Source organism: Mustela nigripes, chromosome 11 (genome assembly GCF_022355385.1).
Source record: "Mustela nigripes isolate SB6536 chromosome 11, MUSNIG.SB6536, whole genome shotgun sequence".
NCBI lineage: Eukaryota > Metazoa > Chordata > Mammalia > Carnivora > Mustelidae > Mustela > Mustela nigripes.
Window position 1 is genome coordinate 16,849,888 of NC_081567.1, and position 22,576 is coordinate 16,872,463.

Sequence of the window (22,576 nt, forward strand, 5' to 3'; positions counted from 1 at the left end):
AATTTCTGTGCCTTCCCTTTCTGTTTGGGGAGGTGAAGAGGTTGGTCTCAGAATCAAGTGGGTGGGTGGGGGGGGAGGGAAGACAGGAGGAAGCTAGAGGGCGACAGAGAAGGGGAAGAGAGGAAAAACAGGGGTGACAGGTCAAGACATACAGAAAGACCCTCCGCATTCAAACCCCAACGTACCACACACTGACTGTGCCTTGATCTTCCCCATCTCCAGGATTTCCACGCTGTTTTCTCTACCCAAAGTCGCTTCCTTCTTTCCCTTCCGTCTGCTAAAGCCTACTTTTCTTTCAGGGGAACACTGTGCCTCCCATGTAAACCCAGGCCCAGACATGCAGCAAATACCGAACGACTAGAACCACCCTTAAAAAGGTAAAACCGTCTCTGTGCCATTAAAACCCCCGCTGATGGTTTCTCATCTTCAACCCGCCTGGATTTAAATCCACAGGCCTATGAGGACCTGCATGGTCTAATATTATCTGCTTCTATTATTCTTAATTCTAGTATTATTAATGCCTGCTCACTCCACTGATGACACACAGTCATTCTCCTAATTCCCAGAACGTGGCTGGGTTCATTCCTTCCTCAGAGCTTTACACTCGCTGTTTCCCTCCCCCAGAAGAAGGGTTGGGAATGCTCTTTGCCTAGAAGACCATCTGCATGTCATCTTTCTGTCATTTGGATCTCAACTCAAATGTCCCCTCTTCAGCGGCTCTGCCCTTATTCAAATTAATCTTCCTGGCTAACCCGTTACTTTCCGAAATTATCTGTTTATCTGATAATTTATGCCACTGCAACAGACTAGAGCTCCTTGCGAAGTCAGGGACCACTCTGTCTCACCCAGGGGAGCATTCAGTGTATACAAGGATGCATTCCTGCAGGCTCGCGCTGCAGGGCTGGTCCACCAGCATTTGGGGCACAAAGAGTGGATACCAGCTAGCCGTGCATTGCACGTTTATTTTGCACCCGGCACTGCCCTAAATGCTCCGCGTCTACGGAGTCATTTAATTCTGACACCCGCTGACGGAGGTGCTGGTGTGTTCATTTCGTCGTCGGGGAGGGCGCAGCACAGCGGGGTCACGAAATGTGCCCAAATTCACAGCAAGCGGCGGAGGCAGCATCTGAACCCCAAGTCGGATCTGAAGTTCGCTCTGAGCCTAGCTCCAAACCCTAGCCGCTCATCAGCGTTACGCGGGCGTCTTTGAGCGAAGCCGACTCCTCGCCCTGACCCTCTGCTCCCGCAGGTCGCGGGCGCGGCCGCGTGGAGACGCCGACCGCCGGCGCCGAGGCTCTCCAGGCTCGGCCCCGCCCACCGGCCCTGTCCCCGCCCCCGCGAGGGGCGGAGACCACGGGACGTGCCGTCGCGGACGTCGTTCGTCAGCGTCTCCCGGAAGTGACGCGAGGGCCCGCCTCCCCCCCTTCCGGCGTTTCCGGCGTTCCGGCCGCGCGGAGTGCCTCGCGAGCTCCGGCGGGGCGTGCTCCTGGGGCCTGGTCCTTGGGGGAGCGGACGCAGGTCGGGGTGCTTGTGGGGGCGATGGGCGGGGGCGGTCGGGAAGGGGCGACCTCGGCGCCTTCTTGTCGTGACGCCGGCTCTCCCGCAGGTCCGGCCGCGCGCCGCCCCTCAGCGCCGTCGCCATGTCGCGGTTCTTCACCACCGGCTCCGACAGCGAGTCCGAGTCGTCGCTGTCGGGGGAGGAGCTCGTGACCAAGCCCGTCGGGGGCAACTACGGCAAACAGTGAGCCCTCGGGGTGCGCGGGTCGCGGGCTCGGGGGGCCGCGCGGGGCCCGGGGGGCGGCGGCGGCGGCGGCGGGACCGCGCTCCGAGGGCGCGGACAGTCGGAGGGACCGTGGGCGCCGGGGGCGGGCGCGGGGGCGGACGAGGCGTCGCGCGGGCGGGGCTGCGGGTCCGCTGCCCGTCGGCCTGCGCGTCCGCGGGCGCCGAAGCGCTCACTCGGTACCGGGCTCGGCTGGACGCGGCTCTGAAGCGCGGCCGCCTGGTCCTCTCGGCGGCGTCCGCACCGTCCTCTCTTCGGTACTCGCCTCAATGCCCGCCCTGGGGGCGCCCGGGGGGCTCCGTGGGTTCAGCGGCTGCCTTCGGCTCGAGGCATGACCCAGGGTGCTGGGGTCCAGCTCCGCGTGGGGCCCCCGTCCCTGCAGAGCTCGGCTAATCCTTGCTCCGCTGCTTGTGCGCGAGCTCCGTCTGTCAGTAAACAGCCCGGGGGCGCCCGGGGGGCTCGGTGGGTCGAGCCTCCGCCTTCCGCTCCGTCGTGATCCCAGGCTCCTGGGATCCGGCCCCGCACCGCGCTCTCTGCTCAGCGGGAGCCTTTAAAACACAACAAACAAACAACACATAACCGCCCTTCTCCTGTCTCTGTAAACTGGAATGCTTTGACCCTCGGAAACAGTGCGTGTTCCAGGAACTTCTTGCTATTGGCGCCTTTTCTGTATCCCGTGCCGCCGCTTAATCATGCGGATCAATACCACATGGGCTCGCCCAAATAGCTGTACAGTGTTGCCCCAATCAGAGAACCAACATCGCTTTTTCTAAAATAGGAAATAATTGGAAAATGAATACCATGAAATGAGTGCAGATATGTTGCTATCTTAATGTTGTCTGTCTTCTTTCTTTCCTTCTTTTTAAAGATTTTGTTTATTTATTTGACAGACACAGATCCCGAGTACACAGAGGCAGGCCGGGGGTGGGGGGAGCAGGCTCCGTGCTAAGCAGAGCCCGATGCGGGGCTCCATCCCAGGACCCCGAGATCATGACAGCCAAAAGCAGAGGCTTAACCCACTGAGCCACCCAACTGCCCCTAGTCTCTCCTTTTTAAAGAAAAATGCCAATAATAGAAGTTCTAAAGCCATTAGGACTTTCTCTTGACCCTTGGCTTCTCACACACTCTGGGAACCATTGGTTTCTATGATCGAATTCTTAAAGCCTTTTCCATTCTAGCTGAAGTACCCTTTTTTCTGGACTTCTTTTAGTACTTAGTACTCGTGTTTTCATGTAATTAGTTTTCTGACCTCGTAAGTAAATACCTGCTTTTATTTTTGTGACGGTGGAGATGGTTCTTTGTATGTGCGACAGTGTTTGGTAAAAGGGCACACGTGAAGTAGGCGTAGATGATTGAGTTGTGTATGACGAGGTTTTGAAGAGGAAGCATCGAGGCTGAGCATCAAGTAGGATGGCCTGAGGAATTCCAGTCTCTCTGCCCCATCTGAGAAGAGAACTAGAGACCACCTGAAAAGACTAGAGCAAGGAAGAGCAGTTCATGGTCTCTGTTTCTTCAAATAGGCCCTTGTTGCTGAGTGAGGATGAAGAAGATACCAAGAGAGTTGTCCGAAGTGCCAAGGACAAGAGGTGAAGCCATGGGGAGGCCAGACGGTGGGGAATCTGTAGCAGTGGGGGTTTTCTGGTGTTGGCGGGCATGTCCGATGTGGTTTTGGGCTCCCAACCCAGGTTTGAGGAGCTGACCAACCTCATCCGGACCATCCGTAATGCCATGAAGATTCGGGATGTCACAAAGTGCCTGGAAGAGTTTGAGCTCCTGGGAAAAGCATATGGGAAGGCCAAGAGCATTGTGGACAAGGAAGGTGTCCCCCGGTTCTATATCCGCATTCTGGCTGATCTGGAGGACTATCTTAATGAGGTGTGATTTCTGTGGATGAGGGAGGATCCGGAGGGGATTGTGGACCTGGGTCCTGCTCCTAACCCACTTTTGGGGGTCCAGTCTCCTCTTGCTGTACATACGGTACTTCCTGGGGCCTGAGAAAAAGAGGGGTGAAGCAAAGAGAGGGACATTTTTTGGCCAAGAACTGTAATCATACTTCTTTTCATGATCTTACTTGTGTTTTTTTTTTTTTTTTTTTTCTTTTTCTTTTTGTTTTGATACACAAAAAGTCTTTTTTTTTTTTTTTTTTTAAGATTTTTATTTACTTATTTGACCGAGATCACAGGTAAGGAGAGAGGCAGGCAGAGAGACAGGAGGAAGCAGGCTCCCTGCTGAGCAGAAAGCCTGATGTGGGGCTCGATCCCAGGACCCCAAGACCAGGAACCAAGCCGAAGGCTGAGGCTTTAACCCACTGAGCTACCTAGGTGCCCCACAAAGACGCTTTTAAAAACTAGTTAAATACAGTTGGACAGTACAGACGGTATACAGGTAGCAGGACTCGTGGCTGTGGCGAGGCCTGACGTCTCACATTCCCGGTTCTTTCTCGTCTGCTGTCCTTCAGCTGTGGGAAGACAAGGAAGGGAAGAAGAAGATGAACAAGAACAATGCCAAGGCCCTGAGCACCCTGCGCCAGAAGATCCGAAAATACAACCGAGACTTTGAGTCCCACATCACAAATTACAAGCAGGTGGGGATGCCAGAGGCAGACTTTCTGGACTGGAGGGTCAGTGACCACCCCCACTAACCCTCCCACCCCCACTAACCCTCCCACCCCCAGCACGACAGAAGGCCATTTGCAAATGGAAGGCGTGCCTGGAGGAGGAATCAGGGTGGAGGGGGAGGACGGTGTTTGAGGAGCGGTGTTTGGCAGGCGTCGTTAATGATTCTCATGTCTCCCTTGATTAAGAACCCTGAGCAGTCTGCAGACGAAGACGCCGAGAAGAATGAGGAGGACTCAGAAGGTGAGGGGTGGGGGCCCTCCCTGAGCAGGGTCTCTAGTGCACAGTGATTCTCTTGGCGTGCTTGGTCGCCCTCCGCCTCGCTCCTCACCACTCTGACTCTTCTCTGTCCGTCCCGCCCCAGGCTCGTCGGATGAGGATGAGGATGAGGATGGAGTCAGCGCTGCAGCTTTCCTGAAGAAGAAATCAGAAGCTCCTTCTGGAGAGAGTCGCAAATTCCTCAAAAAGATGGAGGTAAGAGCCAGGGCGGGACTACCAAGGGTGATTTGCCTGCCAGGGACCATTCTCAGGTTCCTGGAGAGAAGACGACTGACTCATAGAGTCCTAGGCTTGGGGGGGCGCGGTTTAATGAAGTCTGGTTTGAGACCAGGCTTCGTCTTGGGTTAGAGCACGGAGCAACCTGGAACCTGGAGCACTGGATTCAGGGCCAGGGTCTGCCCCCCAGGAGCTCTCTGTGCCTAGAGCAAGTCCTCACTTCTCTCTGGGGTTGGTGGTCCACTCCAGCTCATCACGTGCTGCTTCATGAATATGCTCTTGTTTTGCTCCTGAAAATCCCTGCAACTTGGGTCAGCAGGGAGACTAGTCAGTCTCCCCATCTTTTTCCTGCTGAGTCTCTCTTCCTTCTCTAAGGATGATGATGAGGATTCAGAAGATTCAGAAGACGACGAGGACTGGGACACAGGTTCCACGTCTTCTGATTCTGACTCAGAGGAGGAAGAAGGGAAGCAGACCGTGCTGGCCTCACGATTCCTGAAAAAGTAAGAAATCAGTGGTGACAAGGGCCACAGTGGGAAGCCACTGGAGGGTGATGGCTTCTTCCTTGCAGTGTTTTTGGGTTGTCCGGGCCGACAGAGGGGTCTTGGGCAAGTATGTGGGGTGGCGGTGGTCACAAAACTAGTGTGTCCTGAGGATGTAATTTGAGGGTCCCGGTGTCTTTAACCGTGAGAGGACTCACCATACACGCGGTGTAAATAAGTGTCTTTCTGGCACTAGCTAGCTGCGCACGGTGTCGGACAGTCTGCTTTCCTTCTCGTCTTCCTTTTTCTCGTCTGGAGTCAGGGTTACCTGCCCCTGGCTGCAGGGAGAGCTGAGAGTGGTATGTAGGGCAGCATCAGCCCAGGACCGGCCGGCGGTGTGGCTGCTCTTCTCAGCTTTCCGGGAACACTCTGGGAGCGGGGCAGGAGTCTCACTCTGGTTCCAGCCCTTAGTCCTTCAGTAGCCGGACAGCTTTGCTGAGTTACTTCACCCTCATCAGGGTCTTCCGTGTCTTCCTTTGGAGTCGGGTGAGGCCTGCCCCTGTGTGCCCCACAGCGGTCCAGTATCAAATCCATTGATAACGGTGCCGCTGCTTATGGGAGCTGTTGCTGTTGTGGGGGTTGCGGTCCTGCTTTCAAAAGTTGGGGTTCCGTTGCTTCAGAAGGTCGTGAGTTCCCTGGCCCTAGAAAGGACTAGGCAAAGGCATTTTGTTGAAAAGCCTTTTTTATTTTGTGCTTCACTTGACTGGTAAAGCCCAGGAAGCAGATGTATCTGACGTATGTGTGTTTATAACGTCTCTGATGCCACATGTGTGGGGTTTTTCCTCACACCCACCGGTTCTGCAACTCTGCGGACAGCAGCGTTGTGGGGGTGGCGTTCAACAGGCAGTTCAGTTCTGCGACAACCCAGAGTTAACCACAGGTTAAGGGCTTAGTCCTACGAGACTGCCGCCACCTCAGAAGCCAGTGGCAGGTCCCAAGTTCGGCTCCTGTACTTCTGACCAACCAGCTCTAGTTTCAGAGTTTCCACAACCCCCTCCTCAGTTTCAGTAGTTCACTAGAGCAACCCATAGAACTCGGGAAAGTTCTTTACTTGTGAAGGGTTCAACTCAGGAACAGCCAAGCGGGAGAGATGCGCAGGACAGCGTGTGGGGGAACAGGCCCAGAGCTTCCATTCCCTTTCCGGGTACCCACACTCCCCGCACCTCCGTGTGTTTCCACCAGCTGGGAAGCTTGCCAGACTCCATCGTTCAGGGATGTGTGTGGAGTTTTACTACACAGGCAGGAGTGAGTGAGTCCTTGCCCGTTGGCGATCAGCTCGGTCTCCAGGCCTTGCTTCCCGCCTACTGGTGGGGGGAGGCTGAAGGTCACAGACCTCCAGAACCCTGCCGTGGTCTTTCTGGCGGTCCACCCCCTCCCTTTCTCTGCGTAACCAGGATTCGCTTTCTATCTCTAGGTAAGTTTGCTTTTTCTAGAGTTTCATGTAAATGCAACCACACAGTTACTTGATTGGGAGGGATTTGGCTTTTTTCACTCAGAGTAATTAAGGTTAATCCTATCTTTTATTTTCTTTTCTTTTGTCACTCGCTGTTTTCTACTTTTTTTAAAAAAACTAACATATAATGTATTATTTGCCCCAGGGGTACAGGTCTGTGAATCGGCAGGCAGGCCCCACCGTAGCACAGACCCTCCCCAGTGACCCACCCTCTCCCTCCCCAACCCTCAGTTTGTTTTGTGAGATTAAGTCTCATGGTGTGTCCCCCTCCCGATCCCATCTTGTTCCATTTTTTCCTTCCCTGCCCCCCCACAGCACCCTGCCCTGCTTCTCAAATTACTTTTTTCTACTTTTTAAACCATTTCTAGATTGTATACTTTTTTCTTCTCTTACTCATTGTGGTTCCCTCCACAGGTTTGGTAGTTATATTTTATCCTTTTAGAGATTACCCTTGATTTATATTTTTAGCCTGTGAAATTTTATTTTGTATACCTAATCAAAAAAATGTAAAATTAGGTTGAGTTAGAATTTCAGTTGACAGAAGTTGGGTTAACCTTGGGATCCTCAAAGGTCTTTGACATTGCGTTTGAGTTTATGTCAACGAATAATTCAGAGACACTATTTCTTACATGACTCACAAGACCAGTTTTTAAGGTTGATTTCCAGCCAAGATGAAAGCAAGATTTATATAAAAGGAAAAAGAACAAGGAGAGAGAAATCACAGATGGTATGGGAACAGTGAATTTTGATTGCACGTTTTTTTTCTCATTAGCTATCTAAGCCAACCAGGGTTGGTGTTAGTTGTTAATGGGTTTTCTAGAAGCATGACCGTCTGTTTCCATAATGTCTGCCAGGATCCTTTTTCAGCATCTCCATAGTAAATCAGTCTCTACCCTTTTCCTCATCAGATTTTCTCAGCTTTCGTTTTTTGGTTAAAACAAGCACCTAAAGGAATGAGTTTAAACCAAGAGCTTCTGTCTCTTTTTGGTGTACAGTAAGGCTGTCTAGCAACATTAAGGCACCTGGACATTAGGTAGTAGGTTTGGCAGAAAATAGAAGGCCAATCACAGATACTATCAGAAACCTTTAGTCTATGTTCTATTTAGTTTTTGAATCAGGATATGCCTATCTATGGGAATGCCTTAGAGAATCAGTTAACTTTTAAATGAAATGGATTTTTTTCCTTTTTTCAAGTGGCTTTTTTCTTTAGCACCCAAGCCTGGGGGAGTGGCAAAGGGAGAGGGAGAAGCTTAACTCCCTGCCAAGCTTGATCCCAGGATTCCAGGATCATGACCGGAGCCAAAGGCAGTTGCTTAACCAACTGAGCCACCCAGGAGCCCCTCAAGTAGCTTTTTTCTTAATTGACATACTTTTCCAAGGTATCCAAATACAGTCAGATGTTCTTCATTGTACATCTTCATTATTGTCTTGGCTGGCTTTATTACAGTTTTTATTTAGGGTTAACTAATTTTTAGCTAAGGAAGTTATTAATGTGAGTTTGGGGCTAAAATGTTGATTCAACTTGCTATACGGACAGTAGAGGTAAATCACATCACCTCTGATCGGACATTAATGTTTCCAGTGTTTCCTGTCGTTGGGGTAGGAAGTCTGATTTTCTTAAGATTTTATTTATTTATTTGACAGAGATCACAAGTAGGCAGAGAGGCAGGCAGAGAGAGGGGGGGGAGGCAGGCTCCCTGCTGAGCAGAGAGCCCGATGCGGGGCTCGATCCCAGGACCCTGAGATCATGACCTGAGCTGAAGGCAGAGGCTTAACCCACTGAGCCACCCAGGTGTCCCTGGGGTAGGAAGTCTTAACTACAATCTGATGAAATCTAGTGTCTTGGATCCCTTCTGATAAATGACCATGTTATTCTCTTCATCGAATGTGAGTGTTGGGTCACCACCTTGGGTGTTCTGAGGGTGAAATCTGAAGCCGGCGGCTGTACGTGGAGGGCAGGGAGAGACCAAGAAAGAGGCAGATGTCTCCACGTGGGCAGCGGCAGGTTCAGCGGCAGGTTCTGTAAGCAAGGGAGCTAACAGGCGAGACTTGTCTTGGAAGGTGCCAAGGCTAGTCCATCTCTGCACCCGCCACAGGAATCATACAAGTTTATACAGAGCTCTTAATGGGATAGCGTCACATATACAGTCCAGAAGTCTGGTCTTAACACGTTACTCACAGGGCTGTGTTCTTGAACCGGCCCCCAGAGTGGGAATGGTGGGAAGAAGGTGAGGGGTCTCCCGTTAGCCGGGGTCAGCTCAAGGGTCACCCGGCAGTTATGTGCTCTCGATGCCCTTCACCAGCGAACTGTCATGATTTTTTTGAGACTGAGATAATCTTTAACTGTTGATACAGTGAGCAAGGTTCTTTTGAAACTTCGGTAATATTTAACTGCCGATAATGTCGACAGTGGAGAAAAAAAGGCAAAAAAGATTACTGCAAAAGGAGCGAAAGAGAAGGAAGACACATAATTTTAAAATGTAAGTCTGTTTTCTTGGTTATGAACCTTGATTTGAAGGTGTGTTGGAGGCAGTCATATACCCCCAGTAGCATGACTGTGGGATTTCACAGACATGCTGCCCACTTCTAAGAGTCACTGGCTTCTGAAGGCGAAGGGGTGTGTGTGTGTGTGTGTGAGAGAGAGAGAGAGAGAGCGCGCGCCTCAGAATGAATCTGGTGGGACTGGATGTCCGGACTGTTAGGATCCTAAGCAAGAGCGCATAGGGACTCTAGTTCAGTAGTTGTTAAGAGGGTGTGGAATGATCCCTCCCAGCGTAGTTTTAGGGCTGACTTATGTTGGTGTCTCTTAATACCTTTTGACTCCTGGCTTCGTATTTAAAAAGAAGCGTATTTGGTGATACCCCGTTGGTGAAGTAGCTTGCGTCAGTTGGATTTATAACCGAGAGAGCATAAACATTAGTTCTCTAATTCCTAACAAGATGTGAATATACAAAGGTATAATGTTTCATAGCAGAGAGGTCAAGCCAATTTGTCTTCCAACTAGAATTTCATAGGGTGAGAGGGGCCCCTGGCTGTCTCAGTGGATGGAGCATGCAACTCTTGATCTCGGGGTTATGAGTTCGAGCCCCATGTTGGGTGTAGAGATTACTTAAAAATGAAATCTTTATAAAAAAAAGTGGGGGGGATTTCATAGGTTGAGAGTTCATTGTGTTTTTGAAGTGTTAATCCTAATATGCTTAGGGCTAGGAGTAAAATTTTAGGCCTGGAAAGTTCTTTTGAAATTTAAGCAACATTGATTTTAAAGTAGCATTATGTTTTTGGGTTAGTTTTTTTTTTTTTTTTTTTTTAAGATTTTATTTATTTATTTGTCAGAGAGAGAGCACAAACAGGCAGAGTGGCAGGCAGAGGCTGAGAGAGAAGCAGGCTCCCCACTGAGCAGGGAGCCCGATGTGGGACTCGATCCCAGGACTCTGGGATCATGACCTGAGCTGAAGGCAGCGGATTAACCTACTGAGCCACCCAGGTGTCCCATAAAATACCATCATGTTTTTTGATATGACCAAGAGTTTTCAGTTTAATGAACATAGTTTGTGTGTTTGCAAAGGATTTTACCTCTAAGGGAGCTTTTGTCATTAAACAGAGCGCGCTGCTGTGGTACAGGGAGAAGCCTGCAGCTCCCACGTGCTGGCGTCCGTTAGCGGGCACGAAAGGGGTCCCTTCGGCAGGTTTCTAAATTACTACTAAAATAGTCAGATCTTTTTTTTTAATTAATTAATTATTTATTTTTAGAAAATTTTTTTTTTAAGACTTTATTTATTTATTTGACAGACAGATCACACGTAGGCAGAGAGGCAGGCAGAGAGAGAGGAGGAAGCAGGCTCCCTGCTGAGCAGAGAGCCCAATGCGGGGCTCGATCCCAGCACCCTGAGATCATGACCTGAGCCGAAGGCAGCGGCTTAACCCACTGAGCCACCCAGGCGCCCCAAAAACAGATCTTTTAAGCAGTTAAAATGAAAGGTGTTTGTAGATATTTAAGTGGCAGTTGAAGAGAAATATAATTTTAATATTTGTTAAGTTTGGAAAGATTTGTTCATCGGTGTCTATGAAAGATTGAGATGATTTGTTTCTGTTGTTGGGCTTATATTTCCTTACATAGTATTAAAATGTGGAGATGGTTTCAGACACCAAGAGGCCTGAGACCGCTTTGGGATAGCCAGTGGTCTCTTTTGCTTTTTTGGGGGAATTCTGTTGTCTTGAACAGTTGTTTTTTAAATTCAGAATTTAGTTTAATTCTCATCAGTGGGGAGCATTCAGTCTGGGAACAGCGAATATTTTTACACTAATTGCAAACTGGTTAGTTGTTGGCTAGTGAGAAGATTAGGTAGAGCAACTAGTCTTAAAGAACAACACTGTCTCATGGATACAGTTTCCTCCGGGAGACCTGGGAAGTCAGCTCTGGGGCGACAGGGCAGGCTGGCCACACCAACCGGGCTGGCCCCTCTACCTTATTAGACCAGGAAGGTTTTCTTAGCATGATGTGGTCCCAGGCCTTGGTTGGCTCTCGGCCGGCCCCACGTGCTTGGTCGTCCTTGCTTTGGCTGTGGTTGCGGTTCACTTGCGTTCACTCTCATCGACTATCACTTGAACCCGGGCTTGATGGAGAGAAAAAGAGAAGTTCGTGGGAAGCAGCAGCCTCCGAGGTAGAGTGGGCTGGCCTTTCATCTTCTCCCTGCTGGCAGGGCTCCCGCCACAGAAGAGGACAAGAAGGCGGCTGAGAAGAAGCGGGAGGACAAAGCCAAGAAGAAGCACGATAGGAAATCCAAGCGCCTGGAGGAGGAGGAGGAGGACAACGAAGGCGGGGAGTGGGAAAGGGTCCGCGGCGGCGCGCCGCTCGCTAAGGTACAGGCCGCTCGCTAAGGTACAGGCGCTCGCTAAGGTACAGGCGGCAGTGTTCCGGGTGTTCCGGGTGTTCCGGGTGTTCCGGGTGTTCCGGGCGTTCCGGGCGTTCCGGCGATCCGGGCGTTCCGTGCGTTTTCGCGGTTGCCTTTTTTTTTAAAGGATTTCTTTGAGAGGGCATGCGCATGCGCTTGAGTGGGGAGGGGCACAGGAGAGAATCCAGCAGACTCCGTGTTGAGTGCGGAGCCCAGTGCAGGATTAAAATGAATTGGGAAACCATTGGAGGAGCACACGGGGCTCCCCTGGTTGGTTTGGGAGAAGAGTGAAGGCGAGAATGGGTCAGCTTGACATGATAGGACATGTGTTACCCAGGAGAAGCCAAAAATGTTTGCCAAGGGAACCGAGATCACGCACGCTGTCGTCATCAAGAAGCTGAATGAGATCTTGCAGGCGCGAGGCAAGAAGGGGACGGATCGGTGAGATTCGCGGGCCGGGACTGTGGGGTCGCGGGCTGAATGCTCTTTTTCTCTAAGACGTGCATGGAGGTTGATGGGGAAATAGCACTGTCTGGGAAGATCTGTGTGTGGTTGCCATTGAAGGAGTGGTGTCCTTGGAACATACCAGTCGGCTCTGTACTCTCCCTTTGATCTTAAACCAGTCACTTAAACTTTGGGGATTACTTTCCCATATGCAGAATGGGAATACTCACTTTCTTTAATTATTTGGTAACTGGAGGGGATAGCAGGTTGTTAGCATTATTGATGCTTCTGTTTGGAATTTATAAAGGAGAAGCAGGTAGGCAGGTGGTGAGGATAGTGGGGTAGTGGGAATGACCGCTGCCCTTGCTTGTCTAAAGAGGGCACGCTCTGTGACAGGATGAGGTTTTTTGATTTGTCTCTGATGCCTCGCACCTTTCTGTTCCCCCCCAGGGCAGCCCAGATTGAACTGCTGCAGCTGCTGGTACAGATCGCGTCTGAAAACAACCTGGGAGAGGGTGTTATAGTCAAGATCAAGTTCAATATCATCGCCTCTCTCTATGACTACAACCCAAACCTGGCCACGTACATGAAGGTGAGGCCGATGAAGAGGAGCGTCCCGGAGCTGAGCTAGTGGGGGCGGGGGTCCGGCCTGGTGCCTTAAAACTCAAGGGCTGTGGAAGCAGTCTTGGTAGTTGAAGGCCCCATGGATTCCTGGTGAAGAGTCTCTGCTTTTGCCACCTTCACGCCTCTGACTGCCATCTGCTCTCTTGACAGCCTGAGATGTGGCAGAAGTGCCTGGACTGCATCAATGAGCTGATGGACATCCTGTTTGCAAACCCCAACATCTTCGTTGGAGAGAACATTCTGGAGGAGAGTGAGAACCTGCACAATGTTGACCAGGTAAAGACCTAAATTGGCGAGGGGTCGGGGGGTAGTACCTGGGTAGCTCAGATGGTTAAGCATCTGCCTTCAGCTCGGGTCATGATCTCCGGGTCCTGGGATCGAGGCCTACATTGGGTTCCCAGCTCAGCAGGGTCTGCTTCTCCCTCCGCCTCTCCCTCTGCTTATGTCTGTCTCTCTCAAATGAACAAATAAAACCTTTAAAAAAAAGAGAGAAATTGGAGGCTAATTGGAGGTGTACGTTGTCTGCTGATGAAGGCTTAGTCGAAACAGAAGGGTCGCAGTCTGGCACTGATTCTGGGTTGATTTATTTGCTCCTCCTTGCCTTCTTGTTCAGCCACTGCGTGTCCGTGGCTGTATCCTAACCCTCGTGGAACGAATGGATGAAGAATTTACCAAAATAATGCAAAATACTGATCCTCACTCCCAAGGTAAGCTTGGGCAAGCGTGGGCATCGGTGAGAGGGAAGGTGCAGGGAATGGAACTCAGGGTTTCGCTGACAGTGTCTAGGGGCCAGCCCTTGCCTTGCCCCAGCATTCACATGAAGGGCCTAGGAAGATGCTAGGCCCCATTCCCATAGCTTCTGATTCAGTGGGGCGGGGGTGGGGGTCCCCTAAATTTGGCATTTCTTACACGTTCCCTGGTGATGTTGCTGTTTGTGGACTATACTTTGAGAATTGTTGGGGTTTGGCCTGAGTCCACTTTGCTTGTTTGGCTTGGATCAGAGGCACTTGGGTTGGGGGTATGAATGCCCGCACATGCCATCAGGGTAGAGTGATGGACAAGGCAGCCAGAGGCTGGAGCTTATATTTTGGTTCTGGAGAGAGACAGTTAAACAAGCAGATAAAACGAGGCAATTAACAGATAATGTGAAGCGTGCGTTAGGAATTTGTATAGGGACCTGTGTTAGAGATGGGATGGCTGCTGTGGACAGTGCTCGAAGGAAGCATCTTAAGGTGGGGCCCTTTGAAGTAAGATCTGAATGAGGAGGGGGAGGTAGCAGATCTCACCGGACAGGAACGGAAAGTGGGTGTCCGGGGAAGGGATGGTGTCTTCAGGGCACGGTGAGGACACGGCTGCTGGGTACTGAAGGTGCATGGAGGTAGCCGGCTTGATGGGGGCAGCCAGGTGCCCGCTGAGCCGGGGGGGCTCTCCCTGCCAGAGTACGTGGAGCACCTGAAGGACGAGGCGCAGGTGTGCGCCATCATCGAGCGGGTGCAGCGCTACCTGGAGGAGAAGGGCACCACCGAGGAGATCTGTCGCGTCTACTTGAGGCGCATCCTGCACACCTACTACAAGTTTGATTACAAAGCTCACCAGCGGCAGCTCACCCCCCCTGAGGGCTCCTCAAAGGTGAGTCTTGTGGACCGGTCCCAGAGGAGAGGGAGGTGTCCGTGCCCATGTAACAGCGGATCTGACTCCTGGGAACGCTCGGAGGCAGGGCGGGGAGGGGCGCGGGGAGGGCCGGGAGCCAGGCCGGACAGAGCTGAAGCCTGAGCTGAAGCCTGAGCTGAAGCCAGAGCTGAAGCCAGAGCTGAAGCCTGAGCTGTCTCTGCCGAGTCTCCCAGCGGCCCCCTGCCCCGCCCCCCAGTCTGAGCAAGACCAGGCGGAGAACGAGGGTGAGGACTCGGCCGTGCTGATGGAGAGGCTGTGCAAGTACATCTACGCCAAGGACCGCACGGACCGCATCCGCACGTGCGCCATCCTCTGCCACATCTACCACCACGCCCTGCACTCGCGCTGGTACCAGGCCCGGGACCTCATGCTCATGAGCCACCTGCAGGACAACATCCAGCACGCCGACCCGCCGGTGCAGGTAGCATGGGGATGGGCCGCTCTGGCCCTGGTGGCCAAGGGAAGACCGGGCTGGGCCCCTGTCCTGGGGGCATACTGGCTCAACCAGGTTAGCTACCTGTCTGGCTGGTGGAGAAGTGAGCGGAACCCAGATGCCCGACATCTCTGATCCTCCTGCCTGCTCGCATGTGGGGGCCTGTTCTGACGCCCCTGGAGGCCTCTGGGTGGAGGTTAGGGTTTGGCTCATGTTTATGATCCCTACTGTGTGTCTAGTTGAGGAACACAAGAGAGCTCGCTCTTTAGAAGGTGAGAGAAATCTTAACAAGTTGTTAAACTAAGGAAAGCACGGGCCTAGGTGCAGTGCGGTGTGTTGGGACAGGACTGTGGGACCGCTGGCTGTTGTGGCAGTGCGGGGGCGACGTTGTCACATCGGAGCGTTGCAGCCGCGCCAATAGGCAGGTGCTGTAAATGCGTTTGGAACAATGAAACAGTCTTGGTGTGTCGAATAGTACATGTTAACCTGCAAATCTGAGGGGCACCCACGCGATGGCATTCGAATTTGTCCCGTCTTGGTCCTGTGCATGGATTTATCTCAAGTTCCTGATCTCTCTTCCTCTTGAGGCTCCTGGTCCCCTTCCAGTGTGGGGCTGTCATACCAGCTGTGCGTTTTCTCTGGGTGAATGGTTAAGAGTAGGATCAAAGTGTAGGTGTGGGTCCGGTTTCATAAGAAACCCCAAAATGGGGACACCTGGGTGGCTCAGTTGGTAAAGCATCTGCCTTCAGCTCAGGTCATGATCCCGGCGTCCTGGGATCGAGTCCCACATCGGGCTCTTTGCTCAGCAGGGAGCCTGCTTCTCCCTCTGCCTCTGCCTGCCATTCTGTCTGCCTGTGCTCTCTCTTCCCCTCTCTCTCTCTGATAAAAAAAAAAAAAAAAAAAAAAAAAAATTTAAAAAAAAAAAAAAAGAAACCCCAAAATGGTTACATCACTTTACACTCCTCCCGGACCGTGTGCGTGTTTACTCTTTGTTGATACCTGGCGCTGTCGATCTTTCTAATTGAAGCCACGTTGGTTGTTGAATGGTGTCTCCTGTGGTGTTGGTTCCTAGTCCCTGATAACCCCAGAAACCGACCACTTTTTATTATAATCTGACGTTTGTCAGACAAAAGTTTTTCAAATATTTTTTTCTTGTGTGTTCTGCCTATTCATTTTTAACACCATGTCTGGTGGTATAGTCTAATATAACAGTTTTTTCTTTCATGCTTATTATTTTTGGGGTCTTAGCTAAAGAAACTTCAATAATTCATGAAGATACTTTTTTTTTCTTAACCTTTTGTTATTTTTTTGAAAGTTCTTAAAGGCTTTAGCTTTCACGTTTAGATCTATGGTTTTGATACGTGGTATGAAGTCAGGGTCAAAGATGTTCTTTCCCCATCGATTGTTTTGGTGCCTTTGTGGAAAACCACATGAAAAAAACCAGATGGCCTCATAATTGTAAGTGTATTTTTGTTCTGTTCTGTTCCTTTCATTCATCTCTGTGTCTTTGTGCCAGTCCCACACTGGCTTGATGACTGACTGTGAGTCTTGAAGTCAGGGAGTAGGAGTCCTTCCACCTGGTTTTTTTCTAAGAATTCTCACATAAATTTTAGAATTTTCTTGTCATTCTCTACAAAAATGCCTACTGGAATTCTGTGGACTCTGTAAATCAGTTTTGAGAGGATTAACGTCTTAATAACAATCCAGTCTTCCAGTCTTACGTCTTATTTCATTTTGAATTTCTCTCTGCAGTATTCTGTGGTTTTCATTGTTCAGGTATTAACATTTTTTCAGAAATTATTCCTCAGAGGTTGTCTTGTCAGTTAAGCACCGACTCTTGATTTTGGCTCCAGTCATGATCTCAGGGTCATGAGATGGAGCCCTGCACTGGGCTTCGCGCTGGGTGTGCAGCCTGCTTAAGATTCTCTCTCCGCCTGGGTGGCTCAGTGGGTTAAGCCTCTGCCTTCGGCTCGGTCATGATCTTGGGGACCTGGGATCGAGCCCTGTATTGGGCTCTCTGCTCAGCGGGGAACCTGCTTCCCTGCCCCGCGCACCCTACCCTCGTCTGCTTCTCTGCCTACTTGTGATCTCTCTTCTTTTCTCGGTCAAATCAATAAATAAAATCTTTAAAAAAATAAAATAGGGGCGCCTGGGTGGCTGGGTGGGTTAAGCCTCTGCCTTCGGCTCAGGTCATGATCCCAGGGGCCTGGGATCGAGTCCCGCATCGGGCTCTCTGCTCAGCAGGGAACCTGCTTCTCCTCATCTCTCTCTCTGTCTGTCTCTCTGCCTATTTGTGATCTCTCTCTGTCAAATCAATAAATAAAATCTTTAAAAAAATAAAATTAAATAAATAAATAAATAAAAATAAAATAAAAAGTTCTCTCTCCCTCTTCCACTGTCCCCTTCCTCTACCCCCACTTTCTCTCTCTGTTTCTCTACAAAAAAAAAGAAAAAAATAAATTATTCCTGAATATTATGACTTCCACTGCTATTGTAAATGTTACTGTTTTTTTATCTCATTTTCAGTTGTTAATTACTGATACATAAAAATAGATTTCATTTTTGTATTTTGGCCTTGAATGCATCTGTTTTGCTAAATTCACTTGATCAGTTTAGCTTCTCTGCTGAAATTACCATGTCATTTGCTACAGTTTTATTACTATACTAGTCTTTATACTTCCCTTTTTTAAAAAAATTTTTTTTTAAGTTTTTATTCATTTATTTGAGAGAGAGAGCGCGTGCGCACAGGCGGGAGAGAGGGGCCGGATAGGGAGAAGCAGGCTCCCCGCTGAGCCGGGAGCCCCGTGCAGGGCTTGATCCCGGGACCCTGAGATCATGACCTGAGCCAGAGGCAGAGGCTTAACGACTGAGCCCCCCAGGCGCCCTTCTGTTTTTCTTTCCTTCTTGCCACTTTGCCATCACTCAGATCTCCAGTATGTAGTGCTTCACAGAGGTAGCGAGAGCAGGCATCTTGCCTTGTCCCCAGTCTTAGGGAAGTGGTCAGCATTTTACCCTGGAGTGTAAGGTTAGCTGCAGTACTTTCGTAGATGCACTTTCTCAGATTGATGAAGTTCTCTTCTGATCCTAGTTAACGGAGAATTTTTGTCCTAAAATAGATGCTGAATTTTACTTAGAGCTTTTTCTGCATCAACTGAAATGATGCAGTTTTTCTCCTTTATTGTGTTCAGATTGTGAGTAACCATGATTTTGGATTTTTGTATCTGCTTTTCATTCCAGAGATATGGCCTGTTTGATCATGATCTGTTATCTCTGTTCGATACAGCCGGATTTTGTGTGCTAATGTTTTTTCAGGCTCTTTGTCTCTGGGTTCAGGACTGGTACTGACCTGTATACTTTTATTGTCATCAATAAAGACTTTATCCACCCCCCCATTTATACTACTTAAAATCTTCCCCTGTCTTCATGAGTGGCAGGTCCATATTTTCAGTTGCCTCGGCCAGAAACCTCAGTCAAACTCCATTTCTTGTTTTTCTCCGACGTCCGTCGTCTGATCCCCGCCCGCGCCACCTGTGCTCCGAGTCCGCACCTAACCGCTTCCCGGCTCCGCTGCTGCCCTCTGGTCAGAGCCACCGTCCTCTTCCGGTCTCTGCTTCTCTCTTCCTTCAGGCTGTTCCTAATGCAGCAGCCAGGCTTAACGCTGTTAACTCAGATGATACTTACTTTCTCAAAACCTTCCCATGGGCTCCCATCCTAGAAGCATCCCCGTGGCTTACGGGGCCGCGTGCTTGCCTGTCCGGTTCATGCTCACACCTTCACACTTGCAGCCGGATGGCTCTCCTGGTCCCTTGAGTGCGCCTGGCACGGTTTTCCACAGGAGCCTTTTTGCATTGACTTTTCCTTTTTTCTAGAATACTCTTCTTCCAGATACCTGCATGACTTGGTCCCTTTTTTTCTGTCAGGTGTTTATTTAAACTCACTCCCCTGAGAATGAGGCCTCCCCTAGTTACCCAGTATAAAATTGAGTTCCTGCCACCACCACACAGCTCCCTTCTCAGCTCGCTCCTCTGTTTTCTTTTTCTCCTTGGCGTGAGTCCCCTTCTGCATACTGGGGTTATTTTGTCCTCCGCCCCTTACCCCTAGCACGTCAGCTCCGTGGGAGGACGGGGACTTGTCAGTTTTGCTCTCTGTCCCAGCCCCAGCCTAGCGCTCGGGAGCCCGGGGGTGTTCAGCGCACATCTGCAGACCGGGTGGGCGGCTGGCCTTGTGGCGGCCCCCTCTGAGCCCCTTGCCCCTCGTTCGCAGATCCTGTACAACCGCACCATGGTGCAGCTGGGCATCTGTGCTTTCCGCCAAGGCCTGACCAAGGACGCGCACAACGCCCTGCTGGACATCCAGTCGAGCGGCCGGGCCAAGGAGCTGCTGGGCCAGGGGCTGCTGTTGCGCAGCCTGCAGGAGCGCAACCAGGAGCAGGAGAAGGTGGAGCGGCGCCGGCAGGTGCCCTTCCACCTGCACATCAACCTGGAGCTGCTGGAGTGTGTCTACCTGGTGTCCGCCATGCTCCTGGAGATCCCGTACATGGCCGCGCACGAGAGCGACGCCCGCCGCCGCATGATCAGCAAGCAGTTCCATCACCAGCTGCGGGTGGGCGAGCGACAGCCCCTGCTGGGTGAGTGTGGGCCCTGCAGCGCCACGGACTTACTCACTCGCCCCTCGGTGCCTTGTCTTCATTTTCTTTTAAGATTTTATTTATTTATTTGAGAGAGAACATATGTGCACAAGCAGAGGGGGAAGGAGGTGGGGGGCAGATTCCCTGCTGAGCCTGGAGCCCTATGCGGCGCCCGATCCCAGCATCCTGGGACCACGATCTGAGCCAAAGGCAGGCATTTAACCAACGGAGCTACCCAGGTGCCCAGAGGCTTTGTTTTATGCTAATTGGAAAATTGAGAAAGTCTCTGTCTCACTGCAGTCCCTGCCTCTTTATGACTGCCAGGGATCAAAGGGCAGTTTCGGGTTCGGGTCTCTGCTACTTTTGGTTTTGTAGGGAAATAGTCTTTGAGCCTCTAACCTTGTCTCTTTTTAAAGTGACAGAGTAGAAGCTGATCGGAAGGGTTGTGTTCTCTTCCTCACGCTGACCCTCAGTCATACGTTACTCTCCGGGGCTGATCTGTTACACCTTGGAGCTTGCTCCCTGTGCTGGGACCTGCCGTGTTCATGTTTCTTGACGCCTGCCATCCATTCCATTCGTAAAGTTTTTTGCACTTTTCGTTGTCTATCTGAACTCCAGTTACTCTTGCTTGCCGTGTTTTCTTTTCCTGTGTTGTGTTTTTAAAGAAAAACAAATTGAAGCAGTGATACACAGCTGTGGTTAAGTCATGAAGCGGGGGTATGAGAAGGAATGAAGTTTGGTAGATACAGTTCCAGCTGAGATACGAGAAAATTTTTTTAGGTTGGGGTGCCTGGGTGTCTCGGTTGGTTAAATGTGTCCCAACTCTTGATCTTAGCTCAGGTCTCGATATCAGAGTCCTGACTTCAGCCCCATGTTAGGCACCATGGGTGTGGAGCCTACTTTAAAAACAAGAAGGAAAGAAGAATTTTTTAGGTCTAGGGAAATGAACCTCTGAGGATAGACGCAATAATTGCTGTTGTTTTCAAGGGGCTCACCAATCCCCTGAAGCATGCCAGAGATGGATTTAGTCTAAATAAGTGTGTTTTGATAGTAAGTGATTTATACCATCACAGGGCTATTTACTGGAGAGCTGGAGAGTCCCAGTCCGGTTGGTTGCTCTCCTGTCCCTTGTTCCTCCTGGAGTGGCGCCTGAGGCGGGCGCTACGGTCCCACGCCCCCCCCCCCCGGGCCCTGCTCCCCCCGGGCCCTGCCGTATTCCCAACCTTTTCAGGCCCTCCTGAGTCCATGAGGGAACACGTGGTTGCTGCCTCCAAGGCTATGAAGATGGGCGACTGGAAGACCTGCCACAGCTTCATCATCAACGAGAAGATGAACGGCAAAGTGTGGGACCTTTTCCCCGAAGCTGACAAAGTCCGAGCCATGCTGGTTCGGTGAGCAGAGAGGAGCGCCGGGGGGGGGGGGCGGGGGGGGCCGTGGGGGGCGGGGAGGAAAAGGTCTCCTTCCCTGAGGATTCACCCCTTTACCCTCTCCTGCCCCACAGGAAGATTCAGGAGGAGTCACTGCGGACCTACCTCTTCACCTACAGCAGCGTCTATGACTCCATCAGGTAGGAGGGCCCTGAGGCGGCCGACGGGCCCCAGCCTTGTGGTCCCGGCTCCTGACTGCTCCCCGCTCTCTGCCTGCCTTCTCCCCAGCATGGAGACTCTGTCTGACATGTTTGAACTGGACCTGCCCACTGTGCACTCCATCATCAGCAAGATGATCATTAACGAGGAGTTGATGGTAAGGGCCAGGGCGGAAGACGGGCAGGTGCAGTCGAGGGGAATCGGGAGTGCCCATCGTCATGGCCGTCCTGCCTCGCTTCCACCAGGCCTCCCTGGACCAGCCGACGCAGACGGTGGTGATGCACCGCACCGAGCCCACCGCCCAGCAGAACCTGGCCCTGCAGCTGGCGGAGAAGCTGGGCAGCCTGGTGGAGAATAATGAGCGGGTGTTCGACCACAAGCAGGGCACCTACGGAGGCTACTTCCGAGGTCCGTGGTTCTGTCCCTCTGTTCTCCCAAGGTCCCGGCCCCCTTCCCGCCTCTCTGCGGTCACTCACGGCCTCCTCCCCTCCCCTCTCCCCTGCAGACCAGAAGGACGGCTACCGCAAGAACGAGGGCTACATGCGCCGGGGCGGCTACCGCCAGCAGCAGTCTCAGACGGCCTACTGATGGCCTCAGACGGCCTACTGATGGCCTCGCTCCTGTGCTTCCGGCCTCTCGGTCATAGCCCGCGCCCCGAGTTATTAAAGTTCTTAGAGTCGTTACCGTGCGTGCTCCTCTGCATGGCGCCACAGGGGTGGGTGGGACACAGGCGTTTGCGGATTCTGTTTCTGAGCTTCCACCACGTGGTAGGCCCAGGGCGCAGGATGCGGAGGGGACTTGAGCGACAGAAAATTGTAGTAGCACGTGAGAAGTTCTGCCAGGGCTTGGACGGCAGTGCGTGCATCGAAGTGAACTGCATAGACGTGGAGGAATGGGCAGCGGCTGTGTAGATGGGGTGTGACTGGAGGGTAAATCTCAGGAACACGTAATGGCGGCGGTGGCGGTAGGTGGTCCTTGCGGGGGCGGGCGGTTCTCCAGGCGGGGCAAAGGGAGAGTCCATGTCAGCCTGTGGGAGTGCGGTCCCTGGACCGGTGTGGTCTGCCGTTAGCCTGGACCTGATGAGACCGGCGGTGCAGTGAGGAGTCGCGCTGAGAACCGCACCGTCCCTGTGACATGGAAATGTGCGAGCGTACTTCTTTGTTTCTTTCTTTCTTTCTTTTTAAAGATTTTATTTATTGGACAGACAGATCACAAGTAGGCAGCGAGACGGGGGCCAGGGACAGAGAGCCCGATGCGAGGCTCGATCCCAGGACCCTGGGATCATGACCCGAGCCGAAGGCAGCGGCTTTAACCTCCTGAGCCACCCAGGCGCCCCTGCTAGCGTATTCTGATTTGTAACGTGTTTCCAAAAGTAGTGATTCCCGGGAAACTGGAGAATTTTGTAAATAGTCCT

At 51.5% G+C, this 22,576-nt stretch overlaps 1 protein-coding gene across 1 annotated transcript; it reads left to right on the top strand.

Annotated features, from left to right (window-relative positions):
- The first annotated feature begins 1,410 nt into the window (after nt 1-1,410).
- Nucleotides 1,411-21,845, top strand: LOC132026772 (eukaryotic translation initiation factor 3 subunit C). Its single transcript, XM_059415014.1, has 21 exons — nt 1,411-1,518; nt 1,607-1,741; nt 3,301-3,366; nt 3,466-3,655; nt 4,239-4,364; nt 4,584-4,638; nt 4,760-4,869; nt 5,266-5,393; nt 11,586-11,745; nt 12,115-12,218; nt 12,672-12,813; nt 12,996-13,121; nt 13,459-13,552; nt 14,284-14,474; nt 14,713-14,937; nt 19,213-19,576; nt 20,808-20,967; nt 21,078-21,143; nt 21,232-21,319; nt 21,408-21,570; nt 21,668-21,845. Exons 2-21 carry the CDS (start codon nt 1,641-1,643, stop codon nt 21,748-21,750), a joined length of 2,742 nt encoding a protein of 913 aa, XP_059270997.1. The 5' UTR covers nt 1,411-1,518; nt 1,607-1,640; the 3' UTR covers nt 21,751-21,845.
- Nucleotides 21,846-22,576: the final 731 nt, after the last annotated feature.